Source organism: Nomascus leucogenys, chromosome 1a (assembly GCF_006542625.1).
Source record: "Nomascus leucogenys isolate Asia chromosome 1a, Asia_NLE_v1, whole genome shotgun sequence".
In the NCBI taxonomy this organism is placed as follows: domain Eukaryota; kingdom Metazoa; phylum Chordata; class Mammalia; order Primates; family Hylobatidae; genus Nomascus; species Nomascus leucogenys.
The window spans coordinates 89,668,802-89,692,274 of NC_044381.1; the positions used below are offsets into that span (position 1 = coordinate 89,668,802).

The 23,473-nt window shown below is 43.6% G+C and overlaps 1 protein-coding gene across 3 annotated transcripts in view; it reads right to left on the reverse strand.

Annotated features, from left to right (window-relative positions):
* Nucleotides 1-995: 995 nt before the first annotated feature.
* DPF3 (double PHD fingers 3) overlaps nt 996-23,473 on the reverse strand; it is a 282,508-nt gene continuing 260,030 nt past the window's right edge. For all 3 annotated transcript variants that reach the window (XM_030812922.1, XM_003263659.4, XM_030812916.1), the window contains exons 9-11: nt 15,734-15,846; nt 5,989-6,070; nt 996-5,450 (exon numbers count right to left, since the gene is read on the reverse strand). In XM_030812922.1, the coding sequence (XP_030668782.1) occupies nt 5,380-5,450; nt 5,989-6,070; nt 15,734-15,846 (266 nt within the window). In that variant the 3' untranslated portion in view covers nt 996-5,379. The remainder of the gene's footprint in view (nt 5,451-5,988; nt 6,071-15,733; nt 15,847-23,473) is intronic.

Here is a 23,473-nt window from a genome sequence, read left to right on the forward strand (position 1 = left end):
GCAGCACCCACATCTTCCTCTTCCCTCCTTCCCCCTGCCCCACTCTCAGCTGTCCACTCACAGACCAGAGGGTCTCCAGCCTCCCTAGGAAGGGGTTGCCAGCTCTCCAATACCCTCCACCAGCTGCCCAAAGGCCCTTAACCAACCCATCTGTCCCGTTATTTCCACACTCAGGGCTGGTGGCGTGGCCTCTGGCAGAGAATCATAAGCAGACTCCCAAACCCTGGGAATGCCCAGAAATGGGGGAGGGAGCCCCAACCCCCAGACAGCTATGAGCCCACCTTCTGACCACGGACCAGTTAGACTCTATGGCAAGTTGGGGTTCAGGTAGGGAGATTCATAGGCCTGAGGCAAATTAAAACATCTGTTCCCCACCATCACCATCCTTACCCTTCACCTGGTATCCAAAAGCATGCTTTGGGGATGGGAGTAAGATTTCAAAACGGGCAACACACAGCAGGAAGAGGAAGAGTTCTGTCCACTTTGCAGGGGGGAGAGAAGCAGGACGGCCAGTCCCCCGCTTCCCTTCCCAGCTACTGGTGTCCTGGGCTTGGGGGACAGGGGCCTGGGGGCCTGACCCCTCTGGTAGCAGTGCCTGGAGATGCTTCACTCCCCAAGGCTGCAAGCATGATCCAGCCCTCCCTCACTGCCTTCTCTCCCCAGCTGGGTGAGGGGCTTACTTTGCCCTCAGAAGCATCCCTGAAACCCCACACAACCAACAGGCGGCCTCAAGAAAGAGGGAGCTGAATCGGTGTTCAGAACCGGGCAGAAGTTTGGCCTTTTTAAAAAATAATAATAATAATAATCTGTTGCCCAGGATCACAAGCCTCAGAAAAAAAAAAAAAAAAAGAGTTACAACCACTGTCCACTCCCACCTGCTGCCCTCCAGCTCGCTAGCTCCAGGATTGCTCCCTGAGGACATCCAGATCTCTAACTTGTTCCGCCAGAGATCCTCGCCCCTCCCAAATGCCCTCCCACCCTCCCTTCCCCAGGCACCCCTGTCTTTCTCCCTCCCCAGGAATGGGAGCCTGCTAAAAGGGACACCAAGTCACCACTGCTACAGGGAGCCAGGCCTGGGACTTGCAGCATCCCGTGGGAGTGTGAGCGTGGCTCTGGCCAGAGCCAGCTTCTCCCTCGGGCTGAGACATTGGGACCCGCTGAAGAGGGGCTAGGAGAGGCAGCCAGGGAGTGAGAGAAGAAGGGGCTGCTTCTGTCCCAGCACTTCCACAACAGGCTAAAAACCAGCCTGGGGGTAAGGGATGTGGTCCTCAGGGCCCACCCTGGGCCATGGGCAGCACAATGCCCCCCACCTCCTCACACACAGACCCAAAGAGGAGACTATAAGCCCCTCTTCTTTGAGTCCTGAGGCCTGAGGTTGCCAGCAACCTTTCTTCAGCGGCATAAAAGAGCGCAGGTCTCCTCCACTTGCCCCCAGAGGAAAAGTAATAACAATCATCTCATTTTTCTTCCTTAAAACATCAAAACTTTTTAAGCAGAGGGTTGAAAGGAAGCGGGCTGTATTCAAAGCACGAAGACAAAAAATGCACCAGGAGTGTGTAACCCTCCAGGGTATCATGAAACCATCACTGTGTAACCCAAACCCTCCCCCAACTTCAAAACCTGTTATCTTCCCCAGCTCTGGAGGAATCTGGCCTCCTTCCCTCCCTTCCACCCACCCACGGGCTCTTCCCTGGTTCCAGTCGGCTGGGCTCAGCCTGCCTGGGCTTCCTACCCCGCCCTGGGGCAGGGACAGGAGCAGGGGAGCCTTGGGACCTGCTGGCTCCTGCTTCAGGGGCGATGAGTCAGTGACGGGTTCTGAAGGAAAGCCAGAATGTCAATCTCCTAGCAGGAGCCCTGTTTCTATTTCCACATAATGTTGCCTGCACTGGATTTGCTACAGGTCCAAAAAGCAGGGTTTCAAAAATGCCTACAGGAAACAGGATTTCCACTTCCGGTTGGATCGGGCAGCCTCACCTCTCTGGTTTGCTGGAGCCACAATACAGAGAGGTGAAGCCCAGCAAAGTTCTCCTGGCTGTTCCCAGCATTTGAGCCGGGAGACAACCACATCATTATCTCCATTTGGTGGCCTCTACAGAAAATGACAATAGCTACCATGGAGTGGGGACCATCATCATGCCAGACCCATACCAGGATCTTTACCAATGTCACCTCGAATACCTGCAAAGACCATGCTGGATAGGCCATGTTTCCCCACCTTACAGACATGTGAAATGAGGCTTAGAGAGGTGAAGTCATTGGCCCAAGGTCAGTCAGCTAGAAAGTGGCAGTGTTGGTCGGAAACTGAGCGTTACCCATGAAATAAAACGAATCATAGCCCTCTCTAAAAGTCACCTTTCCATTCTCAACTGCATTAATCTTACAGAAGGAGTATCCTGAGCACCTTCATTTTAAAGTCCCCAACCCCATGTACATCCCTCACCTCCACCCCACAGCCCATGCAAGTCATGATTTCCTGGGTCGCAGCTTTTGCCAGGACCCTGACCATGAGCAGCCCGGCCCTGGCAATATAAACTCCCTTTGGTCACAAGGGAGATTTGAAGAAGACATCTAACATTGGCTAATGCACACAAGAAGGCGGACATGGAAAACATCTGGAGTTCTTCCCAAACAAGCATGGCTCTGCAGTGCTTGTTTATGTAACATGATGCTTAAGACTCCCAATGTCACTCTGGAATAGGCAGGGCAAGTGTTACTATCTCCATTTTCCAGGTGGGCAAATTGAGGTTCAGGGAGGTTAGGTGACTTGCCCAATGTCACACAGCTACTCCATGGCAGAGGCAACACAAAAACCCTGATCCTTCACATGCATCCTATGATTCTAGCTCATTCTCTGGGGTTCAAAAAAAAAGAGACCAATTTAAAGTTTACCAACCCCGTCCTCTTTTCAACACAGAGGTGATAAATGTGACCATGGAGACTTTTGTCTGCTTGCAGGACCCTGACAGTGCCAGCCCACAAGCTGGCTTGCTATCCCCGCTTTCCAGATGGGGAAACTGACGCCTCCAAAGATGAAGAATGGGTTGGGCCCATTCTTCAGGGAGTAATGAAGCTGAAAGGGGAACTCCAGGGCCATCCTAATGTCACTCCAGAGCCCTGACCCTCACCAGTGCAGGCAAGTTCCAGTGCCCTGCCTTGGCCTGGGAGACCCAGCTGAGGCTCAGCTTGTGTAGGCAGAGCAGACATGGGGCTGAGATGGAACAGGGCTGCCCTATCACCTGCACTTCCGTGGAAAACAAATTTGCACATACTCTGAAGAGGACGTGTGAAGTTGTAGAGCCACAATTTGGGGTTTTGGACTTGCTTTTTAAACTTTTAAGCTATTGTGGCACTTGGGAACATTTGGGGAATTTTGTTTTCTAAATTTAAATTAAAATGATGCTCAAAACCAATTATTATCCTTTGGAGACAGCCTGCTTTGGGTTTTGTGGGAAGAGAGAGAGCTGGAGTAGTCAGGAGAGAAAATGTGCCCCTCTGATGGAATGGCATCCTCCCTATCCCTCCCTGGGCCTTCAGGATTCAGACAAGCTCACCGACCAGCAGGCAGAAGGAAATTACTTATGAGGAAGATGAAAATTCCATCCGGACAGGGGCCCTTTAAATGAGACCATTATGTATGTGTGTGATTCACTCTGAGGCCACAGGCCCCTGCAGGAGAGTGACCCCCATCGCTTGCCACAGGTCACTCTGCTGAAGCGTGGGGGAGACCCACACTGCTTGGTTTCATGCCAGGCTGCCCTGGGTCCACTGGCCAAGAGAAATTAGCCTGGAGAGGAGCACTCCTGCCGAGGGACAGCACAAATACTGCAGCCGGGCAGAAGTGGCCCAACTAGCCCGAGTCTCCGGGAGCTTCCTCAGGAGCTGAAGAACTAAAAATAACCTGGGCCTTTGTTGTGAGCAGCCAGACCACAGAGATGGAGCTGATTTCAGAGAAGCCAAGCATGCGCGAGGGTTCCGCTCACCAAGACCTGCCCTTTGGGCAAATGATTTTTCCAGAAATATGTCAGTTATTGTGCTGCTGCTGCGATTCAAAGTCAGCCCAATCCGCTCCAGCCCTCGGGGCTATCTTCCAACACACAGAGTTCTCAGAAGCTCAGCCTCCCCACCTCTTTCTTCTAGACACATTTTTTTGAAAACGAAGAGTCCTACACGTTTGGGGAGCTTAGAAGACAAGAGCAGCCCCCGCACTGAGAGTTCTAAAATGTGGCCACCCTGGTGGTGAATAATGACCACGTCACCCTAATTATTTGTTTAGATAACAATCTTCTCTCCCCCATCCTAAAATTCCCAGTCAGGTCTCAGTAGACAATAGCGAACATACACTACGTGGAAGGAAGAAATTACTTGGAAAAAGGAATTCAGAGCATCGCATCAATACTGAAGGTTTCTCAAAGCTGCAGCCCCCTGTATCCAGCATTCAGACACATGATTGGGCAGGCTTCGCTCCCCTTCCTGGTTCTTGAGTCCCACCAGGAGAAGCTGAACCAGATCTCCAGACCCAGGTGGGCTGAGAGGCAGAGGCTTGACCGTCTTCCTCTGTCCATAGGCCGTGGCTGGTCTCACCTAAAGGATGCCCCAGCTCTGAAGGTCAAGGAACCAGCCTGGCCCCTTGCAAAGTCTCTCCCGATGGATAACAAGTACTGACTGGCTATGGCGGGGCCTTGGCACCATTTCCACAACGTTTCCTCCCGTGTCTCTGCGCCTCTCCCTCCCTCCCCGCCCCCATCCAGTAACTTTACGCAGTGGCTCAAGACCAGGCTGGCTGTGGATGCCGCTGCTGGGGTTCTAGAAAGCAACTCTTTGTCTCCACAGACACCAAGGAACAAGAAGGGGTTTCAAGACCCCAAGTCTAGAAGTTTCCCGTGAGGCTTGCCATAAACGACAACTTCTCCACAGCCCTTTGTTCCTTGGGTGAGAGTTTCAGGATGAAGAGCCTAAGCTGGGGGGACGGGGGCTGTGTGAAGATTTCTTGGAACACAATAGATAAAAAAACACCACACTACACACAAGTGATGGATGAGCGGCCAGGAAATGGCTTCCCTTAAAATGGGAACGAATGAGAGGGCCTCGGTGCTAGGGTAAAAGTGAGAGGGGTTCCACAGGGCTGGGGCCAGGGGTGTTCTTCCAAAGTGCAACTTCCTTCCGGTAGAGACAAGGAGGTGCTGGCTCAAGTTCTGTACGTATCAGGGGAGGTCAGGAGATGCCTCGCCCTCTTGGTTCCATGTGTCCGTGCCCCTCTGGGACTATTTCTTTTCCTTACGGTTGGTCTGTCTGGATATGTGGGAGGAGGGCGCGTTCTGGTTTGAATTGGGCTCTGCTTTAGCCTCTCCAGTAGCGAGTCACATTCTGTGACCTGGGGCCCTAGGCCTGGCAGCCAAAGGCTGAGGCTTTCTCTTTGAGCAGTTCCCAGCATAAGTGGCAGCTCCAGCTTCCTGCAAGAAATGAAATGGCTTTAGTAGCGGCTAACTCCGGAGCCCCATCCCAGTGGTCCTAACTTCTTGTAAACCCTGTTTCCCTTGAACTTTGGCAATGCAGAAACCAAGTCCCAGGCCTGAAAACATGCCAGAGTCTGTGGCTCAGCAGAAAGCAGGTGCTCAGAGGAGATGGGCTCAACTCTTATCAAGACCCTCACTACTAGTGTCATGCCTCCAAACTAGTGTCGCCGGGCTTGTGCCAGTTCCTCTGGAAGCTCACACCTCTCGGTCATCTCCACTGCATGTCTGGGAAAAACCTCCTCGGCCCTCAAGTTGAAATTTCAGCTGCTTGGACTGTGCCTCAGTTTCCTCATCTGTAAAATGGCAGTCATCGTACCTACCTTGTGGGGTTGTGATGATTAAATGAGACAAGACATGGACACATGGACATGTAAAGCCGTTAGCACAAGGCCTGTACCATAGTGAGAGCTCAGTAAGTGCTAGTAGTAGTAGTAGTATCTGTTGCTGTTGTTATTGTTGAGCTCATCATCATTACCTTCTGGGGGCTCAGCCACCGGGGGATTTAAACAGTACATGTGATAGCCACGGTCACAGTCATCGCAGAAGAGCAGCTGGTCCTGGTGGAACACAGAGCAAGCACAGAGGAGGAGAGATTCCATTATTTGGGGCCAATGTCTGGCCCCCACTTACCCATCAGCCTTATTTCCACATCGGTCTCACTGGATCCCCTTTCCAGGCCCCACTTGGAGTCCTCACTGTCCCCTGAACACGTCTGTGCTTTTCCCACACCTGGAGTTTCCCCCTCTACTTCCCAGCCCATATAAATCCTACCCCCATTTTAGGGTTCTGCTCAACTCGTACCTCCTCCAAGAAGCCTTCTGTGACTAACACCTCACATCCAAATTTAAAGGGATCCCTTATTTTTCTGAACTTCCGAAGCCAATAGCTCTGCTTCCAAAGGGCAGAAAATGTCTCTATTCTCCATGACTTTATATATCTGAAGATCTTAATTGAATTCTTCTGGACTCCACTCTCTCCATCTGTGAAATGGGCAACAGCTGTACTGGGATGAACCTCAGAACCTCTTCAGAGTTTCATTAGAATGTAGAAAAATGCAAGTAGCACCGTCCCTCGGCTTCCAGAAGTTTTCTCACTGTCTGGAGGCTGGAGCCCAGGTGAGAGCAGGGGACCCCAGGGGTGTGGTTAACTTCAAAGGACACAGGCCATATCTTTGCACCCATGGCTACTTCTGCCTGGAAGCTCTCCCAGGCCCTGACCCTTTCTCTGCATGTCCATTCCCTGCCTGCCCTTCAAGTACGTCTTCTTCAAGCACTGCTTTTCCACAAAGACTTTGCTAATCTACCTCAGCTGGAAGTTGTCTCTTCCCTCGTGCAGCCCTGTGGTACTTTCCCCTTCCGTGACATTTAAATGCATTTTCCTTTATGTTACATGCCTGGCATGTGGTAGACATCCGATCGCATTTGTTTTCTTGGCCGGGCACTGTGGCTCATGCCTGTAATCCCAGCACTTAGGGAGGCCAAGGCAGGTGGTTCACTTGAGGTCAGGAGTTCGAGACCAGCTTGGCCAACATGGTGAAACCCCATCTCTACTAAAAATACAAAAATTAGCCAGGCATGGTGGCATGCACCTGTAATCCCAGCTACTCAGGAGGCTGAGCCAGGAGAATTTCTTGAACCCGGGAGGTGGAGGTTGCAGTGAGCCAAGATCGCACCACTGCACTCCAGCCTGGGCAACTGAGTGAGACTCTGTCTCAGAAAAAAAAAAAAAGGCATCTACATGTTTGTTTTCTTGAATAGTTCATTTGGAACATGCCTCTTTTTTCCCCCCTTTATCCCCTTTATGAACTATAAGGCCCTTGGGGGCAAAATCTTGTTCTCCTCATCACTGCATCCACTGTAGAGACTTCCTTGCTAACAGGAGCTCCTCAGAAACTGTTTGTGATCTGGCCCCACCCCCTAGTTTCAGCCCTGTTCTATTTGGTGATTGTTGAAACTGTTTGGATGGCTTATGAGGCTTTTTCAAAATAAAGTTTTGTATCAAACCTCACCTTGGCCCCCACCAGTGCAGAAATCCTGGATAAAATTAGATATAGCATTTGGAATCCCCAGGGAGCAAGCAATGAGGGCTTTTTTTGTCATGCTAAAACCCGTCAGTGGGGCAACAGGAGAGCTTTTGAAGAGTTATCAACAGGGGAGTGATATGATCAGATTGCAGTTTAGAAAGATCTTACTAGCTGCTATGTAAGAGTAGATACCCAGTGGGGGAGAGGTTCATTCAAGAGGCCAGGGGACCAGTTAAGAAGCTGCTATAGCTATCCAGGTGCGTGATGATGCTGGCGTGAATTACGATTGCAGCATGGAGAAAGAAATGGGTCTTGCTCCCATTTAAGCATCATTGATTAGATGGGGAGATGATAGGGAAGAAGCCAAGGATGCCCTCTGGGTTGTGGCTTGGTCAGCAAGCCAGATGATACAGCCACCCACTGGGACATGGGAGGAAGAGCAGACTCATGGGAGGGAGAGGGCAACCTCAGCTATAGACATGTTCTACAGATAGGGATGACCTGGAGGCTGTTGAAGAGAGCAGGAGAGAAGTCTGGGTGTGAGATATGAATCTGGGAGTCATTATAATTAGATGGCAAGTGAAAGTCCTAGGAGAGGAAGCCCAGAATGTGTGAGAGCAAATGTCTTTGACCTTGTCTTTGTGGAGAAGTATCCATGAACCCCTTGAAATGATACACACAATTTTGTACATAGGTAGAAATGTACATTTTTCTATGGAAAGAGTAAATCCGTAGCTTTCATTGAATTCTCTGAAAGATCAAGGACCCAAAAGAGTTTACTGAAAAGAAGGCCAAGAATAGACACTTGGGGTACTCCAACTTTACAGGATAGGCAGAGAAAAAAAGACTGAAAAGGAACAGTCAGAGAGGTGGGATGAAGACAAGCACACTGTAGTTTACGCCAAAAAGGGTACATCATTATTGTAGAGCCAGCATAAGCTACAGGACAATTTGATTTAGGGATAATACAAGGAGAAACAAGTTAGGATGGAGACAGAAAACAGACAGGACTTGTCAGAAACAGTGTTATTAATGCCTTAAAAACAGTAATAACCCCTACTATAGCAGCGACATGGGAAATACAAATAGGTAGAATATCCTGGATTACAATTTCCCAAAGGAAAACTAGGCATCTGAGAGTTTAAGTGCATTTTGCATGGGTTGACCATTGTCTAGCACCATATTCTCTTCTCTTCCACCACCAAGAACCCCCAGCTCATGCTAACTCTCATGACAAACACAATTTTAGTACCTCTCACTACCAACTATCCAGGAACCAGGATTCACCTATTACTACAATTCCAGTAGAATGGGAATCCCATTCTCGGATATCCAGGGTAAATCCCTGACCATGTGAGAGGAACCCTAGCACCCCAGCAACCTTACCTGCTGACTCCTGCTCAAAGGCTCTGCCAAGTCAACAAAAAATCCTCTACATTTACACTATCTCTAAAGCCAAAGACCAGCATCAACCTAAATGTCCATCAGTAAGGGACTGGTTGGATAAGCTAGTAAAAATTATGCAGCTGTAAGAAGGAATGAAGAATGTCTATATATTCCTCCAGATTAATCTCTAAGATATTCAGAGAAAACAAGCAAGATGGAGAAAAAATGTATACTTGTTACCATTTTTTATGGATTCATATATACACACACATGCTTACATTTAAACAAACTGGAAAGACAAATCATATTTTTTTAATGGTTGCCTATATGCAGAGTGAAGGAATAGTGTGGAAGAGGTAAGTATAGAGAAGCTACATTTCTTTGAATATAATGTTTCTTTATAAATTTGATTTTAGAACCAATAAATATTTTACACAGTCATAAAACAAAATTTAAATAGCAATATGTCCCTAAAAAAAAAAACAAAAGAAAAATGAGGCAAATGAATTTGGTTATGTATCCAATTGGTGGCATAACCACACAGAGAGAAACTATTCCATCTGACTATAAAACAATTAATTTGACAATACATCCTTAGTAGGACATACCTTAAGGTCACACATAAATGCAGATCTGCATATATATGTGTGTGTGTAATGTTCGGCAATTATATTATTGGTTTAAATATTGGAATCAATATTCTGAGACTGCTTTATGTGCATCAAATGAGTAATTATGTTGGTATTATTGAAAAGCAAGATTTTGTAACATGGTTGAAAGAAAATAGAAATGTAGGCCAATGAAGTTAAGTCAAAACTCAATAGTTGGTTCTAAGTATGAACTGGATGCATCAGTATAAATTCATGGTGTAGTTTATCTTTAAAACAAGCAAAAAATGTTTTCTACCTCTGTCCACAGAAAGTGCTCCAAAACAATGACTAACAGCAAAATTAGCACCTCTAGCACCCATATTATGTTCTCTAAAGACCATTGCCCACTAAAAGGAATTAGGAGTCCTGGGAGAAATAGGTGATTCCAGGTCTGGAGCATAAAATGTATAAATATATTTACATATTACAAAGTAAGGAAGCTATCAAATACTATTAGGATTATGTCAAAAGGACTCAGGATCCAACCTGAATATGTTACCACTGGTCAAAGATGGGACAATTTTACCTATAATGGATTACAACAAATAAAATATGTTTAAAATCTTAAGCTCATAAACATATTTTTTAAAACCTTAGTCACCTTCAGAAGATGCTAGAGAAACATTACACTATATTTTTATTTATTTATTTGAAATAATTTTAAACTTAAAGTACAGAAATTAATGCAGAGAATTGTACTCACTGTGCCCTAATATTAACATCTTATATTACTATAGCAGAATTACAAAAATCAGAAAATTACCATTGGTGTAATACTATTAACTAATCAACTAATCTACAGACTTTAATTTCTCCAGTTTTCCCACCTATGTCTTTTTTTTTTTTGAGACAGAGTCTCACTCTGTTGCCCAAGATGGAGTGCAGTGGCGCCATCTCGGCTCACTGCAGCCTCCGTCTCCCAGGCTCAAGCAATTCTCCTGCCTCAGCATCCTGAGTAGCTGGGATTACAGGCGTGTGCCGCCACACCTGGCTAATTTTTGTATTTTTAGTAGAGACGGGGCTTCACCATGTTGGCCAGGCTCTTCTTGAACTCCTGACCTCAGGTAATCTGCCCGCCTCAGCCTCCCAAAGTGCTGGGATTACAGGCGTGAGCCACCACGCCCGCCCCCAACCTACGTCTCTTTACCAGGGATCCAATCCAAGATCCCTCATTGCATTTAATTGTTGTGTTTTCTTAGTATCCTTCAATCTGTGACAGTTCCTCAGTTTCTTTGTCTTTCATGAGCTTGACACTTGCAAAAAATCCAAGCCAGTGATTTTGTAAATGTCACTCAATTTCAGTTGGAACTTTTCTCATGATAAGATCCACATATGCATACATTTTTGAGCAAGAATACCACTAAAGTAATGTTGCGCCCTTCTCGGCGCATCATATCAGGGGAAATTGAGGCCAGAGTGTCTTATTACTTGTAATGTTATCTGTGATTATATAGTTAAGGTAGTGTCTGCCGTTTTTTTTCACTATAAAGTTACTGTTTTTTCCTTTGTAATATACTAATAAGTAATCTTGTTGAGGAGATACTTGGAGATTATCCCCTCAACAAGAGAAATAGGATATTTGAGATTATGCAAATATCCTATTTCTCATACTTTTGCCCACTAATTTTAGCATCAATTGACAGTTCTCACTTATAACCATAACTGTGAAGTGTGCCCAATGATTATTTCCCCTTTCCCTCTACATTTATTCATTGGAATTCTGCTCTAAGGAAGAGCTTACCTTCTCCTCTGTTTACTTATTTATTCAATGTTTATATTAGTATAGATATTTATTTTTTCTTTAGGTTATAACCTAATAATATCTTTTTTTTTTTTTTGCCCAAATTTTCCTAGATTTGGGCATTAGGGGTTCCTTCAAGTTGCTTCCTGTGTCCTCTAGACACATGAAAATACACTTTTATTTTTTGAACGCTTCCTTACTTTCTGATACCACATAATACTCCAGGCTCATCTGGCATATTTTGCATCCCAGCCCTGGAATCAGCCATTTCTCTAAGGATCCATGGTTCTTTTTATGAGAGAATGGTGTTTAGAAACCAATTCCTTGATGCCGTGTGTCTTCATTGCTTCTGTGTTGTCATTGCTTCTAGGCCCTCCCAACCAACACAGCTAGGAAATAAATGTATGTGTAGGTACACATGCATACATCTCTACTTATTTCTCTCTATTAATATGTGTGTACACACATGGCTAGATATAGATATAATATGTATAAACTGTATATAATACATTATATGTAAAATCATGAGTTCATAGTGATACCTACTATTCCAAACCAATGCCTTCAATCTAGCCTTCCCCCCTTTATTTGGTTATTCTTTTTCTGACTTTGAGAAACTAGACTGTCGTTAGGCACAATACACAGTTATTAGTTCAAATCTAGCATATGTAGTTTCAGAATTACTCATTCATATACCTATGAAAATAAATTAACTAGAGTACAGTATTTGTGGTACAGTTATTTCTGTCCTTAGCTTTACAACACACAGTCAAAATACTGTTTTCCAAAGTTACTTAGGTTATTCTTTTCTTCCTCACTCTTCAGTATGGTTACATTATCTATTTATGTTATAGTTAGGTTTATTTGTTACTGTTTTTATTCCATTTTAGTTTTTCCCTACATCTTGATTGATTTTAAGTATTTATCTATTTGGGAGGTATGTGAAACCTTATAATGGTTGTAAGAGTCAAAGCCATACAAGAAAGTATTCTCTAAGAAGTGTTGTTCCTCCCTTATCCCTACTACCCATTTTCATTTTCCCATTTTTCTCTATCCCATTCTCCCAGACCCGTGTAGATAACCAATCTCATTAGCATCCTGTTTATTCTTCCTATATTTCTTTTACACAAGTGAACAAATGCATGTAGGTTTTCTTATGTCTCTTTTTTCTTACAATAAGGTCAGCATACTATAGATATTCTATTTTACTTTGCTTTTTTACTTAACAATATATCCTGGAAATCACTCCAAATCAATTCATAGACATCTGCCTTATTCTTTTTACAGCTGTATAGTACTCCACTGTATGGCTGTGCCATTGTTTATTCGACAACTACTCTTTTATGTATGGATATTTAGGTTGTTTCCAATATTCTGTAGTAATGAACAATGCCACCACAAATAACCTTATGCATATGTATTTCCATCATGGTAGGGGTATATCTTCAAGGTAGATTCCTATAGGTGAGAATGCTTAGTCAAAAGTTAAGTGCATATTAGCTCTGTTAGGTATTGTCAAATTTCCCTCCACAGGGTTGTACTAATTTGTATTCCCACCAACAGTGTATGAAGGCACCATTTTTCCCATAGCTTCATCAACAGAATATATTGTCATACTTTTCAACTTTTGCCCATCTGATAGGTAAGAAATGATATCTCAGCCTTGAGTTTCTGAGTGCTTTTGAACTTTTTTTTTTTTTTTTGCATCTTTAAGGGTCATTTTTATATCTTTTGTGGATTGTCTTTCATATATTTTTCTCATTTCCTATCAGTTTCTGGTCCTTTGTCCTCAATTTTTAACACTTCTTTTTATATAGGGAATTAGCCCTTAAACTGTGGTACATGCTGCCAAAATTTCCTCCCAGTTTGTCAGTTGTCTTTTGACTTTATCATGTTTTTGACTATGTGAAATTTTTATGTAGTCAAATGTACCAACATTTTATTTAATTGCTTCTGGATTTTGAGTCCCAGTTTGAAAATCTTTTCCTGTATTTAGATTAAAGAGGAATTTACTTGTGCTTTCTTCTAGTACTAGTGTGGTTTTACTTTGTACATTTAGATCCCCAATGTATTTGGTGATTGTTTTTATGTATGGTGTAAGATATAAATCTAATTTTGTCTTTTCTCAAATGGCTACCCCATTGTCCCAGCACCATTCATTTAAAAGTCTGTCTCTGACCCAGTAATTTTAGATGCGACCTTTACCCTTTACTGTATTTCCATATGTAGTTGGATCTATTTATTGGTTTTCTATTCTATCCCAACTGGTCTATTTGTCTCCTCATGCATCAATACCACACTGTTTTATCTATAGAGGCTTTACAGTATGTTTTAATATCTGGTAGGGCTAGTTTCTATCACAGTTTGTTTATCAGTATTTTCTTGGCTATTTTTGCATGTTTGTTTCTTCATATGAACTTAAGTATCGATTTGTCTAAATCCATAAAAAAGTTCATTGATATTTTTATTGGACTTGAGATAAATTTATAAATTAACTCAGGAAAACGGACATCTTTGTAATGTTAAGTCATTCTATCCAAGATCATAGGATGCCTTTCCATTTGTTCTTTGTGTCTTTTCAAAAGTGTTTAAAAGCTTTTTTTATATAGGTTTTGCACATTTGTTGTTAAATATATCCCTAAGTATTTCTTCTTTGTTGCTATTATAAATGGAATTATGTTCTCTAACTGGTTATCGTTTGTATATGCAAAGGCTGTTAATTATTGTGTGTTAGTTTTATAATCTGTTACCTTTTATGTTTGAGTTAGCTTATCATTGATTCTCTAAGGTTTTCCAGATATACTATCATATAATATAAAAATAGAGTTTTATTACTTTGTTATCCATTCTTACATCTCTAATTAAATTCTCCTGTCTAATTGCATTAGCTAATGTCTCTAGAATACTGTCGAATCACAGTTATAGAGATAGTGAGCATCCTCCCCTGGTTCCTAATCTTAGTGGAATTGTGCCTAGTGTTTTCCTCATTAAATAAGATACTGGCTTTAGTTCTAAGGTACAAATACTTTATCATGTTAAGAAGATATCCCACAATTACTATTTTTTAATGTTTTTATCATAAATAAATATTTTAACCACACTGTTTTTTTTAAATTGACAAAGGGAAAGAATCAAGCATTTTTTTCCTGCCATTTCTATATGATCTACACCTGAAGGTAACCAACTGAAAGATTGGGCAAGTTTCTCTTCCTGGAATTACTCCAGCAATAAACAAAAAAGAAATTATCCAATAAGAATATCACTATTTTGCAACCCCTAACAGAATAGTCAATCTAGTCAAAGGTCATCAATAGATGCTATCTTTACAAAAAGAGAAACATCAGGCATTAAATACCTCCTGATGAAAGTATACACCACCATCTATGAAGTAGTCTTGCCAAAAGAGAGAGAGAGAGAGAGAGAGAGAGAGAGAGAGAGAGAGAGAGATGGAGACAGAGCTGGTGAGAGGACAGAGAGAGATAAAAACAGATACAGAAAGAGAGACAGAGAGACAATCTGAATCAAGCCTCTAGCCCTAACAATTGACAAGAAATTCAAGAGACAGAGGAAAATGTCAAACAGCACAGAGATATACTCAGTCAAATACAGTCATGAGAACTTGAAGAAATGATCTGATTTCTTCAACAAAGAATTTAAGGGAGGAAGAAAGAGACTAAGATGGAGGGAAAAGTCTATGTGTTATTTAAAGAAGCTATATATATGTTTATATGCAACTACAGATATTTAAATAAACTTCAAAGACATATCAACTAATTGCAATGTATGGGCCTTATTTGAATCCCAATTCAAATAAACAGGCTGTAATAGAAACATTTATGAGACAACTGAGGAAATAGAACTGTTGACTGGATGTTTGATTATGCTAAGGAATTATTGATTTTTTAGCTATGTTAATATTTTGGTTATTTAGGTATAAAAGTAAGTCTTTATCCTTTTGAGATACATATAAAATAGTTACAGGTAAAAATGATATTATGACCGAGACTATGGAGAGGGAGGTCATGGTATTTATGAAACAAGGTTGGACGTGTACTGATCTTTGTCGAAGCTGGTGATGGCGTACATCAATTCTATTATTCTCTCTGCCTTTGTATATGTTTGAAATTGCCCATAATAAAAAATGTTCTTGAAAATTTTGCACTTATTATATTTAACATTTAGACCAAGTGAGATCATACACTGTGGAATGTGGTGGAAACAGTCAAATACATCCCTGCCATAAGCAGTGTTCACCACTGTCAGTCTCTGAGCCCTCAAGGGCTAATGGCCAGGTTGCTCCCAAGTGCCAGGGTAACAGGCCCCAGGGGCCTAGTGACAAGAGTCCTTTCTTCCTCTTCACCCCTCAAAGGACCCCAGCTCTGTGGATTTCTCCCTCCCACAGGGAAAGCCCCAAACTCACATCATTCTCTGAGGTCCCACAGAGGATACAGGATTTGCACTCTATGCACTGCCACTTGTAGGTCTTGACAGCCTCGGTCATGTTCAGGGTAAACTGCAGGCAGGTTGGGTGACCTGGAGGAAGCCAGAAACAGCAGAGTTAGGGCCTAAGTCTGAACTGCCGCTCCTCAGCACCACTAACTGGAAACACATTGATGCCCAGTGTGCAGGCAGGGCAGGGTAGCATGGCGTAGGGAAAAAATGGGTCCCAGACAGGGCCCTACCCACATTCTTCACCACCCCGTTATTCAGATCAAGGGCAAAACAGAGATATAAGCAGATCCAATTCTGCTTGCACTAAGACCATGTTCCCCAGTAGGTGTAACCAGTTGATGAAGACGGAAAACAATGATCAGAGAGAACGAGAGAGGAAACTGCAGAGCATGCAGCCCAGGGCAGCACTATGAGAGACACCAGCGGGACCCTCCAAGCCCCAGCATCAGCTGTGGCAGCACAACAGGTAAGAACTATTTGGAGCTGGGCCTTCTGATCCAACCAGTTATTCACACTGCCTTAGGGTGCAAGGGAGGCTATCAAAAGGATTGTATGAGGTTTCCAGGGTCAGTGTTCAGGAGTAGGATGAGGCATTGCACTGTTACCTAAAGTATCCATGCCCACACCCATGAGATTAGCAAAAGTCCATACCCTGAACAGTACCAGGGACTACAGAAGGAAGTGGCCTGGCAGGGACAGCAAAGAAATGGAGCATCAGAGCAAATGGCCAGGTCTATCCTAAAAGGACTGGTCACCACTTCTAACTCTTTGCTCCATCCCAAGTTTCATGGGAGCCAACCCAATCACAAGATGAGAGAAGGGACATTAAGCTGTGACCTTCGAGCACAGCCCCAGTGGGCCATGTCCAAGACTTGGCCTGCGGAACTGGACTCTGTCCTCAGACCTAGGTCACCTAAAAGAGGGATGCTTGCAGGGAGAGGACGGCCATGAACTGTAGAATGCAAAGACCCCTGGCCTTCTATTTCGCATGGAAGTAAAACTTGGATGACATTCCCAGGTCTCCCAGTACTGTGAACCAGATCAGAATCTGCCCGGAGCACCCAGGGCAAAGCCAATTACTGACTGTCACAAAAAGTATTGACAGCTTTGCTCAGTGCCGAGCACTCACCATTCTCCAGAGCTTCCAATTCTCCAAAACCCATTATATGGTGCCTTGTGTTGCCTCTTTCATTTGAAGGATTATATGCTTTAAAGAAGGATGCTAGAGACAGGGGACACCAGTCATGGTTAGCGCCGCCAACCCTGTATCCTCCACAGACAGGATCCCCCATGGCGCCACCGCCCCTTGGCAAAGCCACATCTTAGCAGGAGCCCCCATTTCCTCCCTTTCAAATCTTCAGAGAGCTGTTCACGTCATGGCCATTTGGATGAAATACTGTCTATTCAGCCAACATCAGGATCCTTCACATTTTGAGCTCCACAAATAGAAACCATGCTGAGTTATCTCGGAGAGTGCAAGGGGTGTGGAAATGACTTGTTGGTGGTGGGGGGGGGACACTTAGTGAATACAGGCAGAAGCAGCAAGGAGAGGCCTGATCTAAAAGCTTTTCAAGGACTTCTCAGGTACCATCCAACTTAGAGACTCCCACAGCTCTGAACTAATAACACTCTCAAGGTGATACCATGACAGTGGCCCCAAAGAGAAAGAAGCCTTACATTAAAAGCCTGGGTGAACAGCCAGCTGATATTCTTGAAAGCATCTCAAAGATTTGTCTAAGAAGAACACTAGCCAGAGTTACTCCCTATTCCAATCTCTCAGAGAGAACACTGGGATGGGTACAGGGCAGGAAATATCTGTTTGGGACTCCATGTGGTATGACCACAGATGCCCAGTTTCTCTGACAGGGCACCACTGACAGCATGAACATGAGGTCATGGAGCTGATGCTCATATAGACAAGTTGACTTTGGCCAGTTCCGTGCCACACCCCAGCCACACCCAGCCAGCTTAGGATAACTATTCATTCACTTACCAAGTACTTACTGAGCACCTACAAGGCCAGCCATTGTGCCAGACAGAAAAGACACAGTGGGGATGAACAAGACACCTCGAGCCCTTCCAGCCTAGCCAAAGAGGCCTCAGATTAACAGCTACATACGTACCTATCAACTACAATTGTATAATTAGTGCCATGAAGGAAAAGCATAATTGGCCGTAAAAACAAACAATAGAAGAACCTAACCTAGACTGAGATGTCAGGGAAACCTTCCCTGAGAAAGATCTTTAAGTTGATATGTGTCAGATGAGAAGTTAGCTAGGTGGGAAGAAGAGGATTCCAAGTAAGGGGAACAGCATGGGTGGAGGCTTTGAGCAGTGAAGCAGCTTAGCAAATTACAACGAAGAGAAAGGCCAGTGAGCAGAGGCTTGGTGAGCAAAAGGAAAGGGGTAAGAGGTGGCCGCAGAGGTAGCTGGAGGCAGATTACAGGCATTTGCAGCCCTTATTTAAGAATCTGGGGCCTTTAAGTCATTAAAGCTGTTAAGCAAGGCAGTAAGTGGATCACATTTTGTTTTTAAAGGAGCATTCTTTAGCGTGAGGGCTATTGGGATGAAGTGGTTCCGTATCTTGATTGTGGTGGTGGTTACATATGTGATAAGATTGCATAGAACTACACATACACATACACATATGTATGTGTACATGTAAAACCAGTCACATCTGAATAAAGTCTATGATTGCATTAATGTCAATTGCCTGGTTTTGATATTGTGCTATAATTACATAAGATGTTGCCCTTGGAGAAAACTGAGTGAAGAGCTCAAGGACCTTTCTGTAATATATTTTGTAACTTCCTATGAAGCTATAATTATGTCAAAATAAATAGGTGAAAATATATTTTTAAATAAGGAAAACAAATAAAAAATAAATCATCAAAAAGAAAGGAAGGTGGAAGGCAGGTAAGAAAAAGGAGAGAGAGAGGAAGGAGGGAAGGAAGAAAGGAAGGAAGAAAAGAAGGAGGGAGGAAGGGAGGGAAGGAGGGAGGGAGGGAAGAAAAGGAAGGAAGGAAGGAAGGAAGGAAGGAAGGAAGGAAGGAGAAGGGAAGGGATGGAAGGGAAGGAAGGGAAAGAAGGGAAGGAGGGAAGGAGAGAAGGAGGGAGGGAAGGGAAGGGGAGGAGAGGGGAAGGGGATGCGAAGGAGAGGGGAAATGGAGGGGAGAAGGGGAGGGGAGGGGAGGGGAGGAGAAGGAGAGGGGAAGGGGAGGGGAAGGGAGGGAAGGGAAGGGGAAGGGAAGGTGAAGGGAGGATAAAGGGGTTGTTCTCTAAGGAAAGAATTGTTGAGGGGTGGGAGGGTACAGGAATGTAAGAATTGTTGCCAGGAAACTAACTAGTTAGGAGGCTAATGCAGCTACCAGGAGAGATGCAAGAATGATTCAACTAAGGTGGAAATTTGAGAAATGTTAAAGAAATACTTGACAGGATTTGACTATTGTTTGAATGTTGGGAATACGGGAAAGTGATGAGAAATATTCCCAAGTTTCTGGCCCAAGAAACTAGGTAGGTTGTAGATTACAGTGAAACTTAGATGAGAAAGACTGTAGAAGGATTGCAGGGACCACATAGAGGAAGAGGATTCCTTCTGTGTTGAGCATGCTGAAATTGAGACTTCTGGTGGAAATGTTGAGTGGATAGTTGAATGTATGGGTCAAAATTCACGAGTTTTTGCTAAATAGGTGATAAGTGAAACCATTATAATTAATGAAATTATCTAGGGAAAAGGGAATGAGGAAGTATCTAGGGGAAGAAAGGAAGAGGAGAGAAGAAAGGAGAATAGAGAAAAGGGTCTAGGACTGAGCTTGGAGGAGCTCAAGTCCTCCAAGATCAAAAGAAAGAACCAGCAAAGGAAAGAGAGAAGCATGGCAAGAGGTAAGAAGCAAATGGGGTGAGTATGGGGTCACAGTAACCAAAAGAAGAGGTTTCAAGAAGGAGAAGGTGGTCAACTGTGCTTACTGCCACAGGTTCTCTAGTTTGTCCTTGCTCAGTAAAGACCCCGAGTGAGGGAAGGTTGACAGATCAGGGCAAAAGCTACCCTACTAATAATAACACCCTTCAGTCATGGCATCTTCCCAAGGAAGGAAAGTCAGCACATTCCAGAGCATGACAGAACTCAGCAGCCAACTATGCATCTGAGCTGTCTCTGTGAGGAGGGGCCGGGGGTGGCATGTGCTGCATGCATTTAGCAACACTCCACCAATATTTATCGAGAGCCAGCTCTGTGTCTAAGTTCTCTAAGACTCCTGTACTGAGCTATGAAGACATTTTCTGGGATAGCTTTGGACAATGGACAATGTAGCAAGTGGGTTTTGGAAATGCCTGTTGGAAGTTTCTGAAACAATCTCATGGCTTTCTCTGTGTTCCAATCTTGAGAAAGTCATCAGCCTCCCGAAGATCTTCAAACCCGAAGGAAGGGAGCTAAGCTCACACAGCCTCAAGCCCCCGATAAAATGCAGGACTAAGATGGGCCTCAGCAGTGGCTGCAGGAACTCCTTCTCCTCCACACTCAGGACATCACTCAAGCGCAAGAGGAAAGTAGGGGAGGGAAATACTATTGTAACTTCTCAGCCAGGGAGGGTGAGACACAAAAAGCTGAGTCATCAGCAGGTGCAAAAACTGTGCCCAGAACCAAATCCTCCTGTCTGGACCACCATAACAGATTTGCTCCTGTGCCTTTCTCCAAAAACTGCAGAAATCATTTGCCAGATAAAACTGCAAGAATGAGACTTCTTACCTGCCACAAAAATTACTTCAATAATACACACCGTTAGACAAAAGGAAGTGTCTAAGGAAAGTAATAGCAGCTCGTTTCTAAGGTTCACTGATCTTACTTTTGCCCAGAACTAATTCCTAAACGCCTTGAAAGAAAGAGAATAACAAATACAGTCTTTCCAATTCAAAGGTGAAAGAAAAAAAGAGGCACATGGCTATAAGGTAATTTATAATACTTATGGTCACTCGATGTTTGAGGATCCCTATCTTAATCTCCTTTGTAAAGTTAACCCTCATTCTCTAGGGTATTAGGTCGGTGCAAAAGTGATTGCAGTACAAGTACTGCAATCACTTTTGCACCGACCTAATACTTGCTTGGAAATCCAGATTTTTCATAGCCCCAGTTTTCTTTACAGCAAGAAATACCCATATTGCTATTTAAATAGCCCACTGTAGTGGTGGGAAGACAACCCTTCCTAGGCCCCCCTGGGTGCCATGATTCAACAGAGCATTTATAAGATTCCAATTACCAAAATGAATTTAGAAAATGGTGCAGTGTGCATGATTCAGCCCAGCCGGATCATTAAAAGCCAAGTCCTTCCCGGGAGCTCCTCTAAATGTATTCTATCAGGAGCATTCAGTAAATCTCCTGCTAGCTTGTTTAGCTGGGTCAGTGGTGAACTTGGTGTGAAGAGCCATTCCTGATTCAGCCCTAACCCTTCCAGAACTGACCTCAATCCTCCCTAGAGGTTGACACTGGGTATGTCACCCATGGCCACTATGTATGGGAGATCTAACTGCTGGAGTGGGGCTTTTGGGAGATCAACATTTGGCTTCAGGGTGCTATTTCAGCAGATGGAGGCAAAGAGAAACCAATGGGATATGGGAAACTTCTCAGACAGATGATAATCCATGAGGCTGGGAGTACCCGGTGTTTCTGACACTACAGCTTACTGAGCTCAGTAAAAAAGGAAAGGCAGGCATCTGAGAGCAGTGACAGCAGCCTTGGCACTGGAAGGACACATCTCATGTCTTTATAGAAACATGTGCACAGATGCTGAAAATGTTCAAGGGACAGCAAATGGGATTTTGTGGTATTTGAGTGAGAAGGCACACAGATAAATATCCAGGCAAAACTAGTGTTAGTTTCATATTCACAGCTCCCAATTTCTGTGCATGCTAATACACAACTGCCCCAACACAAGGGTATTTCCAGCCTTTTAGGGGAGAAAATATCTAAATATACCTTGTGGATTAAGCTCACATTATGATTGCAACCTAAAAGCTAACCTAAGTCACTTGCTAGTCAACCTCCTCTATAGATATTCAGTACATTGAGAGAAACACAGTTAATTTTCAACAAACCCTGGGCAAAAGAAATACACAAACTGCTATGACATGTGTCTCTTACATTATGATCCTTATTAAAAGAGTTTTTATTTTATTATCACCAGTATTTAATTTGGACTAGGCTAAGCCACATCACTGATTGAATTAGGGCTCCAGGAAAAAAAATTGTCTTCCTAGGTATGCGTTGAAAACATAAATAAAATAAATACAAATAACTTTGGAATCAGTATGGTCTATTATTTATTCATTGTGAAATTATAAACATCTAATTATACTTTATTACCTTATTTATCAATGTTGATCTCTTAAAAGCTAATTTCTCAGGCAAAGAGAACTTAAATATCCATGGTTCTCAGGCAAGTAAATGCAAAACTCAAATTGTGCTCCTTATTCTTATGCTTGGCTTATAGAAATTGTATTGCATAAAATACATACCATCAATTCCAACCCAAAATAGCACCAAAAGCAAGTCTCCACGGACATTCATTAGAAAATAATTTGGCTCAAATTTTGAATAGTTCTCTATAATCTCATATACATATAAAATTCCTTGTATTTACAAATTGCAAATGTATATATGAAGTTTTAGCTAAAGCATTTATGCAAAGTATAGTCATATCTGAATCATCATGCTAAAGGGTAATTTGAGAAGAAAAATTATTACTAGTTCTCTTTGGGAAGCCATCTCATTCAATCAAATCCATTCATTTTCATTCTCTCTCTCTTCTCTCTTTCTCTTCTCTCCCTCTTCTGTCTCTCTCTCTGCCCCATTCCCTCCCCCTCTCTTCATGCTCCTCCATTTTGAGACCCAGCTTGGCAGGTGGAGGGAAGGAGACTCAGTCATTATATTGAATCTGTAAAGGGGAAAGGGATGGACCAATTCTGAGCAATCAAGAGTTCAACTCCTTTATGTATATACTATGGCAAGTATGATAACTGGGCATTGCTGCTTCACATAATTATTTCTCAAGCCCTGCTTTGTAAACCTTCTGCAAAGGTCTGCAGATTCACCTCTATCTGCCCCCAGATGTTACTTCTAATGCTGAAGACACCTGCAAATCGATGATCACAATGGCACTCCAGAGGCATCTGAATGACTCCCTTTTTCTCTCACCATTTTTATTGCACTTCAAAGAGGACAAAGAAGAGAAAGAGAATGGAAAGGACAAATGCCAAACAAACAAAAATGCATTAAAAATAAATGATAGTGTGAGCTGTGGCTGCCCTTTCTTGGGCAAAACACCTTCCTGTGCATCCAGCTCCACTCCTCTTAGAGGTTTGTTTATCCTCTCCTCCAGCTGTCAAGGTCTGTGGCAGCCAGGAAACACATGGGATGCAAGCCCCAGGGGCTATTGCACCAGTCATTCTTATAAATAACCATACAAAGCACATTCATTCAAGAGTATTATGGGCACTTTTAATAGGCTAAACAGCCAAGGGCTCATGGCGCCATTCTCAAATGGTCCTAGAAATTCCCTAAGTTTTCGTGGTCAAGTGTGGTCCAAGGTAGAGTTCCCAGGAAGTGGATCTACACCTGTCTATAAGCCTGAGGGCATGCGTCATGGTTAGTCTTCTTAAAGTGAAATAATGGGATAGGGAAGCCTTGACCTGGATTTATACAACTTACTCGACTCGA